We start from the raw sequence: 14,418 nt of genomic DNA, 5'->3' as shown, positions 1-14,418 counted from the left end.
CGAGCGCATAAGCGCTTGCGAGCGGGTCTGAATGAGCCCCTAAGAGGTCTACGTACTAAGCAGTGATAAGTGACAGAGTGAAAAGTGATAAGACAGTGATAAGGTGCCAGCCAATCAGCTCCCAACTGTCATCTCACAGGCTGTGTTTAAAAAATTACAGTTGGGAGCTGATTGGCTGGCACCTTATCACTGTCTTATCACTTTTCACTGCTTAGTACATAGACGCCTACGTGTGAAAGGAATGGATTAGTATTGTTTGCAGTGTGTATACGATAACAAAACCAATATAATATAGGGAGATGTGACATTCTGGTACATTTATACCCCATCTAACTACCACAAGGTTGGCAAATTATATCATTCTAGATTTTTTTTTTCTCCCTAATAATAATTACTCATATTCTGCTGAAGAAATAAAATAGTGAGACACAAGTCCTAAATGGAGATTCTGTACACCTTCCAGAAAGGAAAAAAAACTACAATTTAAAAAACTTTAAATATATATATATATTTTTTTTTTTAAACTTCACAATTCCAACAAAAACTTAAAAAATAAAAATTAAAAGTGTTTCTGTTCCTGACAACGTTACATTAAATTATGTAAAATACTACAAATGTGAGAAATATGCAAAATCTAACTGAAACGCACCAACATATACATCAGAAAATTTACATTCATTCTCTGTCTCACGCTGATCAAACAAAGTAAACTGTTGATTGGTTGTCATGTGATCATCACAAGTGTTATATTCTCTGTTGAGTATGTAATAATTTTTAAAATGTTAATACTTTCATAATTACATTACTTTTCCCCTCCACTATACTTTCTTCCTCTACGTACGAGTCTCCGGATCAGCAATAATCTTATTGGATTGAAAAATTTAAGAAAAATCACAGAAGTGACTCCATTTATTACTCTCACCCCGCTGGTGATTCGATGTTCCTCCTCATTGATGAAGTAATTTTGCCGTGGAGCTGTGGACATTTTTGGTACGTTCCCGGATGAAGAGTGTACTGGCAGCGGCTGTAGCCGAGCCGGGCGCTGCATAAGGCTTGGCGCAGTCTTTGGTCGGGGTGTAGACAACTTTAGGATTTAAATAAAAATGAAATAAATAAATTAGTATTTTATAACGTAACGCCAACATTTAAGAACACGGACACACACAGAAAAGCATGAATTTTGAGTCATATTATAGGGACTTATTCAGAATCAGCCTGAAATGCTATTTGCAACTTTTTTTTATCTCAAGTTGCGATTTTTTCGCATTGCACAAGTGCAGCTTTTCGCTATCTGCGTCTTTTTTACAGTCTCAAATGTGGCTTGAGAATAGAGCATTACTCAGACCAAGGCTGGAATGAGCATGAGGTCGCAGGAAGTGGGCGTGCGCACAGTCGCAGTACAGTAAGGTCGTGGTGTGGGCATGCAATAAAATAGGCAGCAAAAAATTGCAAACGCTCATTTTACACAAAAAAGTAACGCTTCATACTCAATTAGGATTGGGGACACCTGCATATATATTCAAAAGTATTGTCATTAAAAGTATGATACTAATCCCATGTTACAGGACCCTAAGGCAGTGGTTCCCAAACTGTGTGCCGTGGCACCCTAGGGTGCCTTGAGACACTTTCAAGGGTGCCTCAAGTTGGTTGTCTAGCACCAAATCAAATTATTTATGGTCAACTTAATGTAAATATGTTGACAAACAGAAGCACATCCCTGTCCCCCACCACATAACTACCCTAAGGATGACAGGGGAGCACAATTTACTTCACTTTACTACTTCACTACATTTTTTTCTGAATTTCTCAATAACACAATTTTGGCTTAGGGGTGCCGTGAAAACATTGCTGACACTCTAGGGCGCCGTGATTCAAAAAAGTTTGAGAACCACTGCCCTAAGGGGTAAATTTACTAAAGCCCATAGCAACCAATCAGATTCTAGCTATTATCTTCTAGAAGATGCTATTTAAATGTTAAGTAGAATCTGATTGGTTGCTATGGGCAACATCTCCACTTCTAAAAACTCTCACTTTAGTAAATATACCCCTTACTATCCGCTCTATCCGGCCATTATTTGTAATGTGATTACATTGTATACCGTTATTTGACACTTTTTACAATGCACCCAGAAACTACGCCTCAAATCGCAACCCAGTCTCCTCCCAGCCAAGGGGAGGGAGCGGAGGCTAATGGGAAGTTGCAGCGATGTGCGAATGCGACTGACTGAATCGGTTGCAAAGGTACAAATTGATTTGTGATCTCATATTGCGAGTCCGTTTAACACCGACTCTGTATTAAGGGGTTGATTCAGACCTGGACTCTCTCGCTGCCAAAAGGACCGGGTATGCAAATTCCGCGATCGCACTGTCTGGTGTAAGGACGCCCTCTATGTCTTAGATTGCGACGGCAGAGTGAGCGCACGACGGTATAAAGACGCCCACTTTCCTTTCTTAACACACGTTCATCTCCAGGAAGTGTATGATTAATCGGTAACATCGAGAGCCATCGGAGCAGCACGCAGCGATTGAGGTAGACCTTACCCCGCCGCAAGCTCTGCGATCACTTCAGGCTGAAATATATCCATGACGTGTACAATGACGCTTCCATGCTAATTATGCACACCCATAAAATGCCATTTTAACGGTCAGACACGCCTGCGTTCGCACATCCACTCCCCCGTTCACAAGCACCTTACCCTGTTACCACCCACAAACGGCGCTATCTGCCACTCAAAGTAGCGCTCAGTCTTTGTGTTAAGAGCGCACGATTCCCGATCGCAATGACTGGTTTGCACACGCGCACTGCGATGCATACGCATGCACAGACGAGCGACAATCGCCTATAGCGTGCGTCTGCAGTTTAGGTCTGAATCGGACCCTAAGGCCCATAGTTAGGACTTTCTGTATGCAAACGCCGAAATTTAATTTTTGTGCTATAGTTATTTTCCATCTTAGCACTAGGGGGCACTAGATGTACAAAGGAAAATGAGTATGGAAAAACATAACATACACATAACATAAACTATGAATTTGGTAACGTAAAAATAATATTGTGGATCATCAGAATATAATAATAATAATAATAATAATAATAGTTGCATGTAGGGTAATAGTTTATGTGAGATGTTATTAAATAATTTAAATAAAGTTATAAAATTTTAGCAAGTGATTGGATCAAATTGTATTATTATAATAAATAGAAGAGGCTGGTTAGATCATTTGTAAGAGATGTTCGGCCACATTTTCATTATTTATCTGTTCTAAAGTACAGCAGCTGCATGTGGCAGTAAAAGAGGACGCCCAACTGCCTTCCAGTCTGTCTGTAAACGTCTGATTTCCATTGTCACTGTAAGGTAGTGATGGGTAACATGTGGCCTGAGGATCATATATAACCCCTGAGCCCTCACCCGCGGCTCCCCAGATTCTTCCTGCGTTATGTTAGCGATGGACATCGGCACTCAATGGCTCTCAGATAACAATGCTTCTTTTTGCATTGTGAGTGTTTTTTTTAATTCCCTGGCGGTTTCCCAATGTCTGCCGCTGACAATGGTCTGCCACTGCTAAAACCGCTGCGAAGAGCAGCTGCCGAAAATCTGTCCCTTGCCGCACCGCTCTCGTGTGCATGGGCAAACCGGAATCCGTGCGCACGAGCAAATCACCACGTTGGTTCTTCCATCAAATTGTTTTGATGCTATGGACAGGACAAGATTCAACGTCAGAAGCCCATCCACCATTGATGGACGACAGTCTTCCAATGTCTACCCCTACTCATACTTGCCAATCCTCCCTGATTGTCAGGGAGACTCCCTGAAATAGTAGCAATTTCCCTGACTCCTTGAAGAGGCTAGTAATCTCCCTGATTGCATTTCACCCCCATTATGAAGCTCTTATATATATTAATAACAGAGATGTATATACATTCAAATGGGATCATTAGTGTAAATTCCCTGCATTGGCTATAAGGCACAATGATCCCTATGGCTACATGCATTTTTTGAAAAGTATCACTGTGTTTTCATCAACGAATAGATCTTACTAACCGCTTTGAGGCTAGTTTACATTTGGATGAAAAGCACATTTCTCAGATATAGCAGCACACGCCCATCACATGTTTGACACGCCTCTCAGATTTAGCAGTACACGTCCATTACATGTATGACACGCCTCTCAGATGTAGCAGTACACGCCCATCACATGTATGACACGTCTCTCAGATGTAGCAGTATACGCCCATTACATGTATGACACACCTCTCAGATGTAGCAGTACCCGCCCATCACATGTATGACACGCCTCTCAGATGTAGCAGTACACGCCCATCACATGTATGACACGTCTCTCAGATGTAGCAGTACCCGCCCATCACATGTATGACACGCCTCTCAGATGTAGCAGTACACGCCCATCACATGTATGACACGTCTCTCAGATGTAGCAGTACATGCCCATCACATGTATGACACACCCCTCAGATGTAGCAGTACCCGCCCATTACATGTATGACACACCCCTCAGATGTAGCAGTACCCACCCATTACATGTAAGACACACCTCTCAGATGTAGCAGTACACGCCCATTACATGTATGAGACACCACTCAGATGTAGCAGTACACGCCCATTACATGTATGACACACCTCTCAGATGTAGCAGTACCCGCCCATCACATGTATGACACGTCTCTCAGATGTAGCAGTACACGCCCATCACATGTATGACACACCCCTCAGATGTAGCAGTACCCGCCCATTACATGTATGACACACCCCTCAGATGTAGCAGTACCCGCCCATTACATGTATGACACACCCCTCAGATGTAGCAGTACCCGCCCATTACATGTATGACACACCCCTCAGATGTAGCAGTACCCGCCCATTACATGTATGACACACCTCTCAGATGTAGCAGGACACGCCCACTTTACCGCCGCGCTCATAGGTGCTGCTATCACAATCTCCCTGAAAAGCTTTTTCAAAAGTAGGCAAGTATGCCCCTACTTTATGTCCCATCAGCCCCCTGCTTTCATTCCCTATTTTATGGCTCACCACGTAAATAAGCGAGTGGTCAGGGTGAGGGCGCGTTATGGAAAGTGGAAAGCCTGAAAGGCAGTTTTGGGCAAATGGGGTTTTAAAAGACATATGTGAGGGTTTGGGGTAAGTGGACATTGTAAGGGGTCTGCGGGGAATTTGGGGATTAATGTCGGGTGTCATTGGTATGTGGTGTCTATTCTAACGGCATATGGTGCTTCTTTCATTTACCACATTGTTTTTACTTATTACAGAGATCTAGGACCATGCGAGACACTTTTAAAAGCCAAAGGGGCTTAACCTGGGCACACACAGGGCCCTAACTAGGGTGGTGCAACCAGTGCCATGGCACAGGGCACCGCAGGGCAGGGGGCGCTGTTTGGGCCTGTCAGTTTTCCTGCTTATTATCATTCCCACTTGTAGCTTCCTCCTTTTTTATCCCCAGCATCTCCTGGCTGCTCCAGGAGTACCCCTATCTCTTCCCTGACCCTTCCCCATGAGGCCATGGCCCTCTCTCAGGTGCACTATATTATGTCCCTATTTATCCCCAGCATCTCCTGGCCTCCTCTATCTCTTCCCTGGCCCTTCCCCATGAGGCCATGGCCCTCTCTCAGGTGCACTATATTATGTCCCTATTTATCCCCAGCATCTCCTGGCCTCCCCCATCTCTTCCCTGGCCCTTCCCCATGAGGCCATGGCCCTCTCTCAGGTGCACTATATTATGTCCCTATTTATCCCCAGCATCTCCTGGTCTCCCCTATCTCTTCCCTGGCCCTTCCCCATGAGGCCATGGCCCTCTCTCAGGTGCACTGTATTATGTCCCTATTTATCCCCAGCATCTCCTGGCCTCCCCTATCTCTTCCCTGGCCCTTCCCCATGAGGCCATGGCCCTCTCTCAGGTGCACTGTATTATGTCCCTATTTATCCCCAGCATCTCCTGGCCTCCCCTATCTCTTCCCTGGCCCTTCCCCATGAAGCCATGGCCCTTTTCCAGCTGCACTATTTTATTTAAAAAATGAAGTGGGGGGGGGGGGGGGGCAATGCACTATCTGGCACAGGGCACTAAAAAGTCTAGTTACAGCTCTGGGCACACACTATACGATCTATCACCCGACAAATCGTACCGACGCGTATCGGCACAATTTTTGTACACATCTTATATCTTATCTTATCAGGTGCACGTCCATTCCCGCCGTTCATTGAATCTACACAGATAGATCTAATACGGTGAAAAATCGAGAAATGATCATTCTGAATGAACTAATAACAGCAGTAATGACAAACATCAGGGTAACAGTAAGTGGGTTTTATAATTTATTTAGTAATCAGTGGGGATGATTCCACGGGCGGCGTGATGTTCTTATATGCAGCAAGGAACGATTGTACATTGCTCTGTCGTACGGCGAATCGTGTAGTGTGTACGCCGCGATGCATCGTTACATTTCATTGCCATTATCATAAGGTGTGTAGCCAGCTTAACATCCCTGCATATAGGTGTAAAACTCCCTAGGATAGTACAGGAATAAAAACTATCATGTTTGAATGTTTCTTCTTTGTTATGTGTGTAGAAATCGTGTAACAAACACAAACACGCTAATACGTAGGTACAGGCTAAATGCTGAGAAATAATAAGGCGATATAATGGCTTTTCTGTAATATTTCCTTCATTCCTCATTTTACTGATTGATAGAAATACTTCCAGTAGTAACTACATTCTGTAGACTATAAAGGCTGTAATGGTGCGTACACACGTAGCGATATAAATGAGCGATTAAATCGTTCAAATCGTTAATTTTTTGGTCCCTACCAACTCACCATCGACCAGTGATATGCGGCCACGTATGGACGATGGCGATATCGTCCATCGGCCGTGCATGCAGGTCAACTTGCTCGATATCGAGCAGGTTACTATAGGGACCCGCAATCGTTGATCGCGTGTCGCTATAGTCGTTGGTGACTTGGTGGTGTGCTGGACGATCAATATCGATCATCCAGCGCACCAGGGAGGGTGCAGGACGATCAGCCAGTGACTGCTACTTTTATCCAGTTCTGGGGAGCTGGAGAAAATTTTGGGTGGAGTCGGTAGAAATGTATCGACTCCAGCTTCAAAAAAATATATATATAATAGTTTAGACACTCCACAGCCCGGCACTCAGTTCAGCCAAAAAAAGGCTGTATTTGCTCCGGTGCCCTCCTGAAGAGGGAAATACCTCCAAGTACATAAGAACCAAATCGACAGGCGGCACTCAGAGACTTCCATAAATAAGTAGCAGATTTATTCACACATTGTGCTCAACATCAACGTTTCGAGGAACTTGTTCCCTTCATCAGTGATGTTGAGCACAATGTGTGAATAAATCTGCTACTTATTTATGGAAGTCTCTGAGTGCCGCCTGTCGATTTGGTTCTTATATAATAGTATATAAATATCAGTGATGGCATTAATGCATGCAGGTGTCTATGTCTTACCCATTTCTCAGGTTCTCCTCCAGATCAGTCTCATGTCTCCGAACACATGAGCCTGATAATTATTTTGCAGTAAAAAATGCTAAGTGGCAGTAAATAACGTGTTCTGGACCAGGACATAAAAAAAATAAAACAAAGACCAGCACAGCAGCGTTTTGTTCAAATCAGGGAAAAAAAAGCTACATAGTGATGTGAAGTTAAAATGTCCTTTGTCCAGACTGTTTTGTATGATGATAACTGATACTCACATAATAGTGTAATAGTGTAATACATGTAGTACAGGTACAGTACAGGCCAGGCATAGGTGAGGAGTACTAAACTAATGTTGGTACAGCAGGGGTGAGAATTAGCAGCATTGTGCATTAGACACTGGAGGATACATGACAGTGATATCATGTATTGCATTGATTTAATTACCCTACTACCAAACGCTCTACAGTAACTAATAAGTAATCAATTAGTTGTTGGCACAAGTGGTCGCTCTATATTTTTTGGGAGGGATTAAATTATTAATCTCAAAATTTAGGACTATTTCCATCCATAGCATTGTACGGTAAAATAATATATCATGCTATTATAATTACCCCATGCTTCCGTCGTCACCCAAGTCTAGACTGTAATGATGACCCTATGTTGCAAACATCCACTATGCTGCGATAATTGCCAGTTATCACATGCAGTCATCATATATTACACTGTGATCTAATTAACCCACCCTGCTGTCTTTGTTTACATGTATTCTTCTATTATCTAATGATCTAAACTACTATTTGAAGCTTAATGAAATCGGCCAGTGTGTATTCACGATATGTCGGTGAACGTCATCGTCATCGTTCACCAACTTATCGCATTGGCAGTGCTGCACAGCCGATGGACAGATCTGTCTGCAGACACACCGCCTGTACACACACAGCGGCAGCTGCGAGGAGGGGGGCGGGACACACCCCCGACCCGCCCACCGGCTGCCGGGTCCCACCCCCCAGCCGCCGGCACCCGAGGGCACAAGCAGATGATGGCCGTTCAGTATGTATGAACGACCCTCATCTGCAGATATATCTGTCAGGTGTGTACCCACCTTAAGGTTCAAATTGTAGTTTAGATAGATGGCATGTAAAATTATACATTTGGCATTTTTGAATTCGGACAGTAGAAATATAGAGGAGTCGGAGTTTAAATTTTGGCAGTTACTTTGTACGTAGAAAATCCGGACACATACGCAGATGAAAAACATCGCTCCACGGCGTTGGACATCTCCACTTTGTCTGATTCTGAATCAGCCTGAATGTATATTGTTGCCTAGAGAATAGATACTATTCTTAAGAACGGTATGTGAGTGTGTGTGTGTCAACAGAGCCGTAACTAGACTTTTTGGTGCCCTGTGCCAGAGAGAGCATTGGCACCCCCCCCTCTCCATTTTTTAAATAGGGACATAAGAGTGCACCGGAAAAAGGGCCATGGCCTCATGGGGAAGGGCCAGGGAAGAGATAGGGGAGGCCTGGAGATGCTGGGGATAAATAGGGCCATAATATAGTGCACCTGAGAGAGACCCATGGCCTCATGGGGAAGGGCCAGGGAAGAGATAGGGGAGGCCAGGAGATGCTGGGGATAAATAGGGACATAATATAGTGCACCTGAGAGAGGGCCATGGCCTCATGGGGAAGGGCCAGGGAAGAGATACAGGAGGCCAGGAGATGCTGGGGATAAATAGGGACATTATATAGTGCACCTGAGAGAGGGCCATGGCCTCATGGGGAAGGGCCAGGGAAGAGATAGGGGAGGCCAGGAGATGCTGGGGATAAATAGGGACATAATATAGTGCACCTGAGAGAGGGCCATGGCCTCATGGGAAAGGGCCAGGGAAGAGATAGGGGAGGCCAGGAGATGCTGGGGATAAATAGGGACATAATATAGTGCACCTGAGAGAGGACCATGGCCTCATGGGAAAGGGCCAGGGAAGAGATAGGGGAGGCCAGGAGATGCTGGGGATAAATAGGGACATAATATAGTGCACCTGAGAGAGGGCCATGGTCTCATGGGGAAGGGCCAGGGAAGAGATAGGGGAGGCCAGGAGATGCTGGGGATAAATAGGGACATAATGTAGTGCACCTGAGAGAGGACCATGGCCTCATGGGGAAGGGCCAGGGAAGAGATAGGGGAGGCCAGGAGATGCTGGGGATAAATAGGGACATAATATAGTGCACCTGAGAGAGGGCCATGGCCTCATGGGGAAGGGCCAGGGAAGAGATAGGGGAGGCCAGGAGATGCTGGGGATAAATAGGGACATAATATAGTGCACCTGAGAGAGGGCCATGGCCTCATGGGGAAGGGTCAGGGAAGAGATAGAGGAGGCCAGGAGATGCTGGGGATAAAAGAAAAGGAAGCTACAAGTAAGAATGATAACAATACAGGAAAACTGACAGGCCCAAAAAGCGTCCCCTGCCCTGCCCTGCCCTGCCCTGCCCTGTGCCATGGCACTGGTCAAACTACCCTAGTTACAGCCCTATGTGTCAATATTTGCATGTTGCATTCAGCCTGTACTATTAAACATAAATTTTTCAAAATTGAATGACAGTTTCACTTTATTACTGGTATCCAACAACACAAAGATTGGGACACGTTCAATATACAAGTTGTTTATTAAAACTATTACTAAATGTCATGGCACTTGTTCAAGGAAGAAACTATTATAACATTGTATAACGCTGTTTACATTGATCGGGGTATTTGAAAGAGCTTTGCCACAGACATTGTGTAATTCTTACGTAATTCAATGGGGTAAAGAATGTGAGTCTTGGTGGCATTGTATATCGACAAACCAAATACAATGATATTGTTTAAAATAAACTTCAGTTGGCGCAGTCCTGTTCAGGGCTCATGGATAAGGGAGACAGAAAGGCCGGACGTTTGTGGTCACACAGCTGAAAGCTTTGCCAAACACATTGCCGGAGCTTTATGTATTATATTATCTTTGTATGGTGGCCTGACAGGTAAGTCTGTATTGCTTTCCTGTTGTCTGTGAAGCATACTGACAGAACACAGGGTCACACAATATTATCCATAATAAGTAATGTATCGTTGTGACCTCAACATGCAGATTGTGGAGGCTAATTCAGAATTGATCGGGGCTCATGCACCCGTTCACGGAGCGCGTCTTGCATAATTTTGCAGTGCGCATGCTCTGAAAATGGACCCAGGCATGTACCAATGCTGTAGAGTTGTACACATTTTAATTGCATCAACACCTATAGCACAAAGAGGCAGGACGTGGGTGTGAAGGGGCGTCCTCCTGTAGGCAAAGCTCAAGAAGGGCCTGGCAAGCTTAGGAGGAGGAGACTTATCTGTGGCGCGCATCTGCGCTTCGTGGTGGCGCACATAGTAGTTTACTATTTTTCTCTAAAGCTGGGTACACACTAAACAAAGTGTGTACCCAGCGATATTGTCAGCGGCGGGACCCAACGGTGGTGCCGGCATCGGTAAGTGCATACACAGTTGCAGATGCCGGCAACGACAAACAACGGCAAGGTGGGGTGGGGCCATGCTGCATTCGGCAGCAGGGCGTCGCTAACGATATCCCCAGATTGTACTGCAAGTATAGAGACGACTGGGGATATCGTTAATGACCCGCGGGAGCATGCATCGTTAATAAGCTGGTGCGTACACAATAGACGATTAAACAAAATTGTCGTAACAGTGGGTCGTTATCGGTAACATTGTTTAAAAAAATCGTCTAGTGTGTGCGCATCAATACGGGGACATAGCTATGCCTACACGCCCCGGGGCGATCTTGTGCACCTAGTACAGGGCTGGTGCTTACTGAAGATGATTTGAAGCGAACTAGACTCATATGTTACACAAGCAGAGGGTACAGCTATACACATATATACTCTATTCTACACTCATACTGTTCATTAACTAAATTGTATATTTTATTTATTGTACATGTGATGTGTCTACCCCATGTATTTGTAGGGGAGGGGGGTGTTTTGCAAACAATTCTTTGTGCCTCCCTTTACAGTACAGTAATCTACCTATCTCATATCTATCTCATATCTATCTATATATCTATCTATCTCATATCTATCTATCTCATATCTATCTATCTATCTATCTATCTATCTCATATCTATCTATCTCATATCTATCTATCTATCTCATATCTATCTATCTATCTCATATCTATCTATCTATCTATCTCATATCTATCTCTCTATCTCATATCTATCTATCTATCTATCTATCTCTCATATCTATCTATCTCATATCTATCTATCTATCTATCTCATATCTATCTATCTATCTATCTATCTCATATCTATCTATCAATCTATCTATCTATCTCATATCTATCTATCTCATATCTATCTATCTATCTCATATCTATCTCATATCTATCTATCTATCTATCTCATATCTATCTCACATCTATCTATCTCATATCTATCTACCGTATCTATCTATCTCATATCTATCTATCTATCTATCTATCTCATATCTATCTGTCTCATATCTATCTATCTATCTCATATCTATCTATCTATCTATCTATCTATCTCAAATCTATCTATCTTTCTAAATATCTATCTCATATCTATCTATCTATCTATCTCATATCTATCTCATATCTATCTATCTATGTATCTATCTATCTATCCACATCTGTCTATCTATCTATCTATCTATCTATCTATCTCATATCTATCTATCTATCTATCTCATATCTATCTCATATCTATCTACCGTATCTATCTATCTCATATCTATCTATCTATCTCATATCTATCTCATATCTATCTATCTATCTATCTCATATCTATCTGTCTCATATCTATCTATCTCATATCTATCTATCTATCTATCTTATATCTATCTATCTATCTATCTCATATCTATCTATCTCATATCTATCTCATATCTATCTACCGTATCTATCTATCTCATATCTATCTATCTATCAATCTCATATCTATCTCATATCTATCTATTTCATTTCTATCTGTCTCAAATATATCTATCTCATATCTATCTATCTATCTCATATCTATCTATCTATCTATCTATCTATCTATCTATCTATCTCATATCTATCTGTCTCATATCTATCTATCTCATATCTATCTATCTCATAACTATCTATCTATCTATCTCATATCTATCTACCGTATCTATCTATCTCATATCTATCTATCTATCTCATATCTATCTATCTATCTATCTATCTCATATCAATCTATCTATCTCATATCTATCTATCTATCCATCTCATATCTATCTATCTATTTATCTCATATCTATCTATTTATCTATCTATCTATCTATCTCATATCTATTCTTCTATCTCATATCTATCTCATATCTATCTATCTATCTATCTAATATCTATCTATCTATCTCATATCTATCTATCTCATATCTAGCTATCTATCTATCTATATCATATATCTATCTATCTCATATCTATCTATCTCATCTCTATCTCTCTCATATCTATCTATCTCATATCTGTCTCATATCTATCTATCTATTTATCTCATATCTATCTATCTATCTATCTATCTCATATCTATCTATCTCATATATATCTATCTATCTATCTATCTCATATCTATCTATCTATCTATCTCATATCTATCTATCTCATATCTATCTATCTATCGATCTCATATCTATCTCATATCTATCTATTTATCTCATATCTATCTATCTATCTATCTCATATCTATCTATCTCATATCTATCTATCTATCTCATATCTATCTATCTCATATCTATCTATCTATCTATCTATCTATCTATCTATCTATATCATTTATCTATCTATCTCATCTCTATCTATCTCATCTCTATCTATCTCATCTCTATCTATCTCTCTCATATCTATCTATCTATCTATCTATCTATCTATCTATCTATCTATCTATCTATCTATCTATCTATCTATCTATCTATCTCATATCTATCTCATATCTATCTACCTCATATCTATCTATCTATCTATCTATCTCATATCTATCTATCTATCTATCTCATATCTATCTATCTTTCTATCTATCTTTCTATCTATCTCATATCTATCTATCTCATAGATAGATATGAGATAGATATATATGAGATAGATATATATGAGATAGATATTAGATAGATAGATATGAGATAGATATATAATATCTATCTATCTATCTCATATCTATCTATCTATCTCATATCTATGTATCTATCTATCTATCTCATATCTATTTATCTCATATCTATCTCATAATCTATCTTTCTCATATATCTATCTATCTAAATTATTAATAGCATAATATAAATATATATGAATTTATATACACTCACATTTTTTTATACATCAGAAATCCCTGGTAAAATTACAACACAATATATGTAGGTCGCAAACCTCAATGTCACGTATTTCATGAATGCTGTCAGTGTCTATTTCTTTCATTTTGAAATTATTTTTATTTCTGACTGAGATTAACAATAACCATACTTGCCTACTTTTGAAAAAGCATTTCAGGGAGATTGTGAAAGTAACATCTATGAGTGCGTCGGGAAAGTGGGCGTGTACTGCTACATCTGAGGGGCGTGTCATACATGTGATGGGCGTGTACTGCTACATCTGAGGGGTGTGTCATACATGTGACGGGCGTGTACTGCTACATCTGAGAGGCGTGTCATACATGTGATGGGTGTGTACTGCTACATCTGAGAGGAGTGTCATACATGTGATGGGTGTGTACTGCTACATCTGAGAGGCGTGTCATACATGTGATGGGCGTGTACTGCTACATCTGAGAGGCGTGTCATAAAATTGACTTCCATCCAAATGTAAATGAGCCCCAAAGCTGTAAGATCTACTTGTTGATGAAAACCCACGGATACTTTTCAGAAAACGCATGTAGCAATATAGCAATAGGGATCATTG

The 14,418-nt window shown here is 41.5% G+C and overlaps 1 protein-coding gene across 1 annotated transcript in view; it reads right to left on the bottom strand.

Moving 5' to 3' along the window:
• The window catches only part of ERICH3 (glutamate rich 3), a 92,404-nt gene that overhangs the window by 40,880 nt on the left and 37,106 nt on the right, over window positions 1-14,418 (bottom strand). Inside the window, exon 6 of the mRNA XM_088470784.1 lies at window positions 923-1,084. Coding sequence (XP_088326910.1) covers window positions 923-1,084 — 162 coding nt within the window. The remainder of the gene's footprint in view (window positions 1-922; window positions 1,085-14,418) is intronic.

This window comes from Taudactylus pleione, unplaced genomic scaffold, assembly GCF_031769625.1.
Source record: "Taudactylus pleione unplaced genomic scaffold, aTauple2 ptg000103l, whole genome shotgun sequence".
NCBI lineage: Eukaryota > Metazoa > Chordata > Amphibia > Anura > Myobatrachidae > Taudactylus > Taudactylus pleione.
The sequence above is the reverse complement of the archived record's forward strand: the minus strand, read 5'-3'. Positions and strand labels throughout refer to the sequence as shown.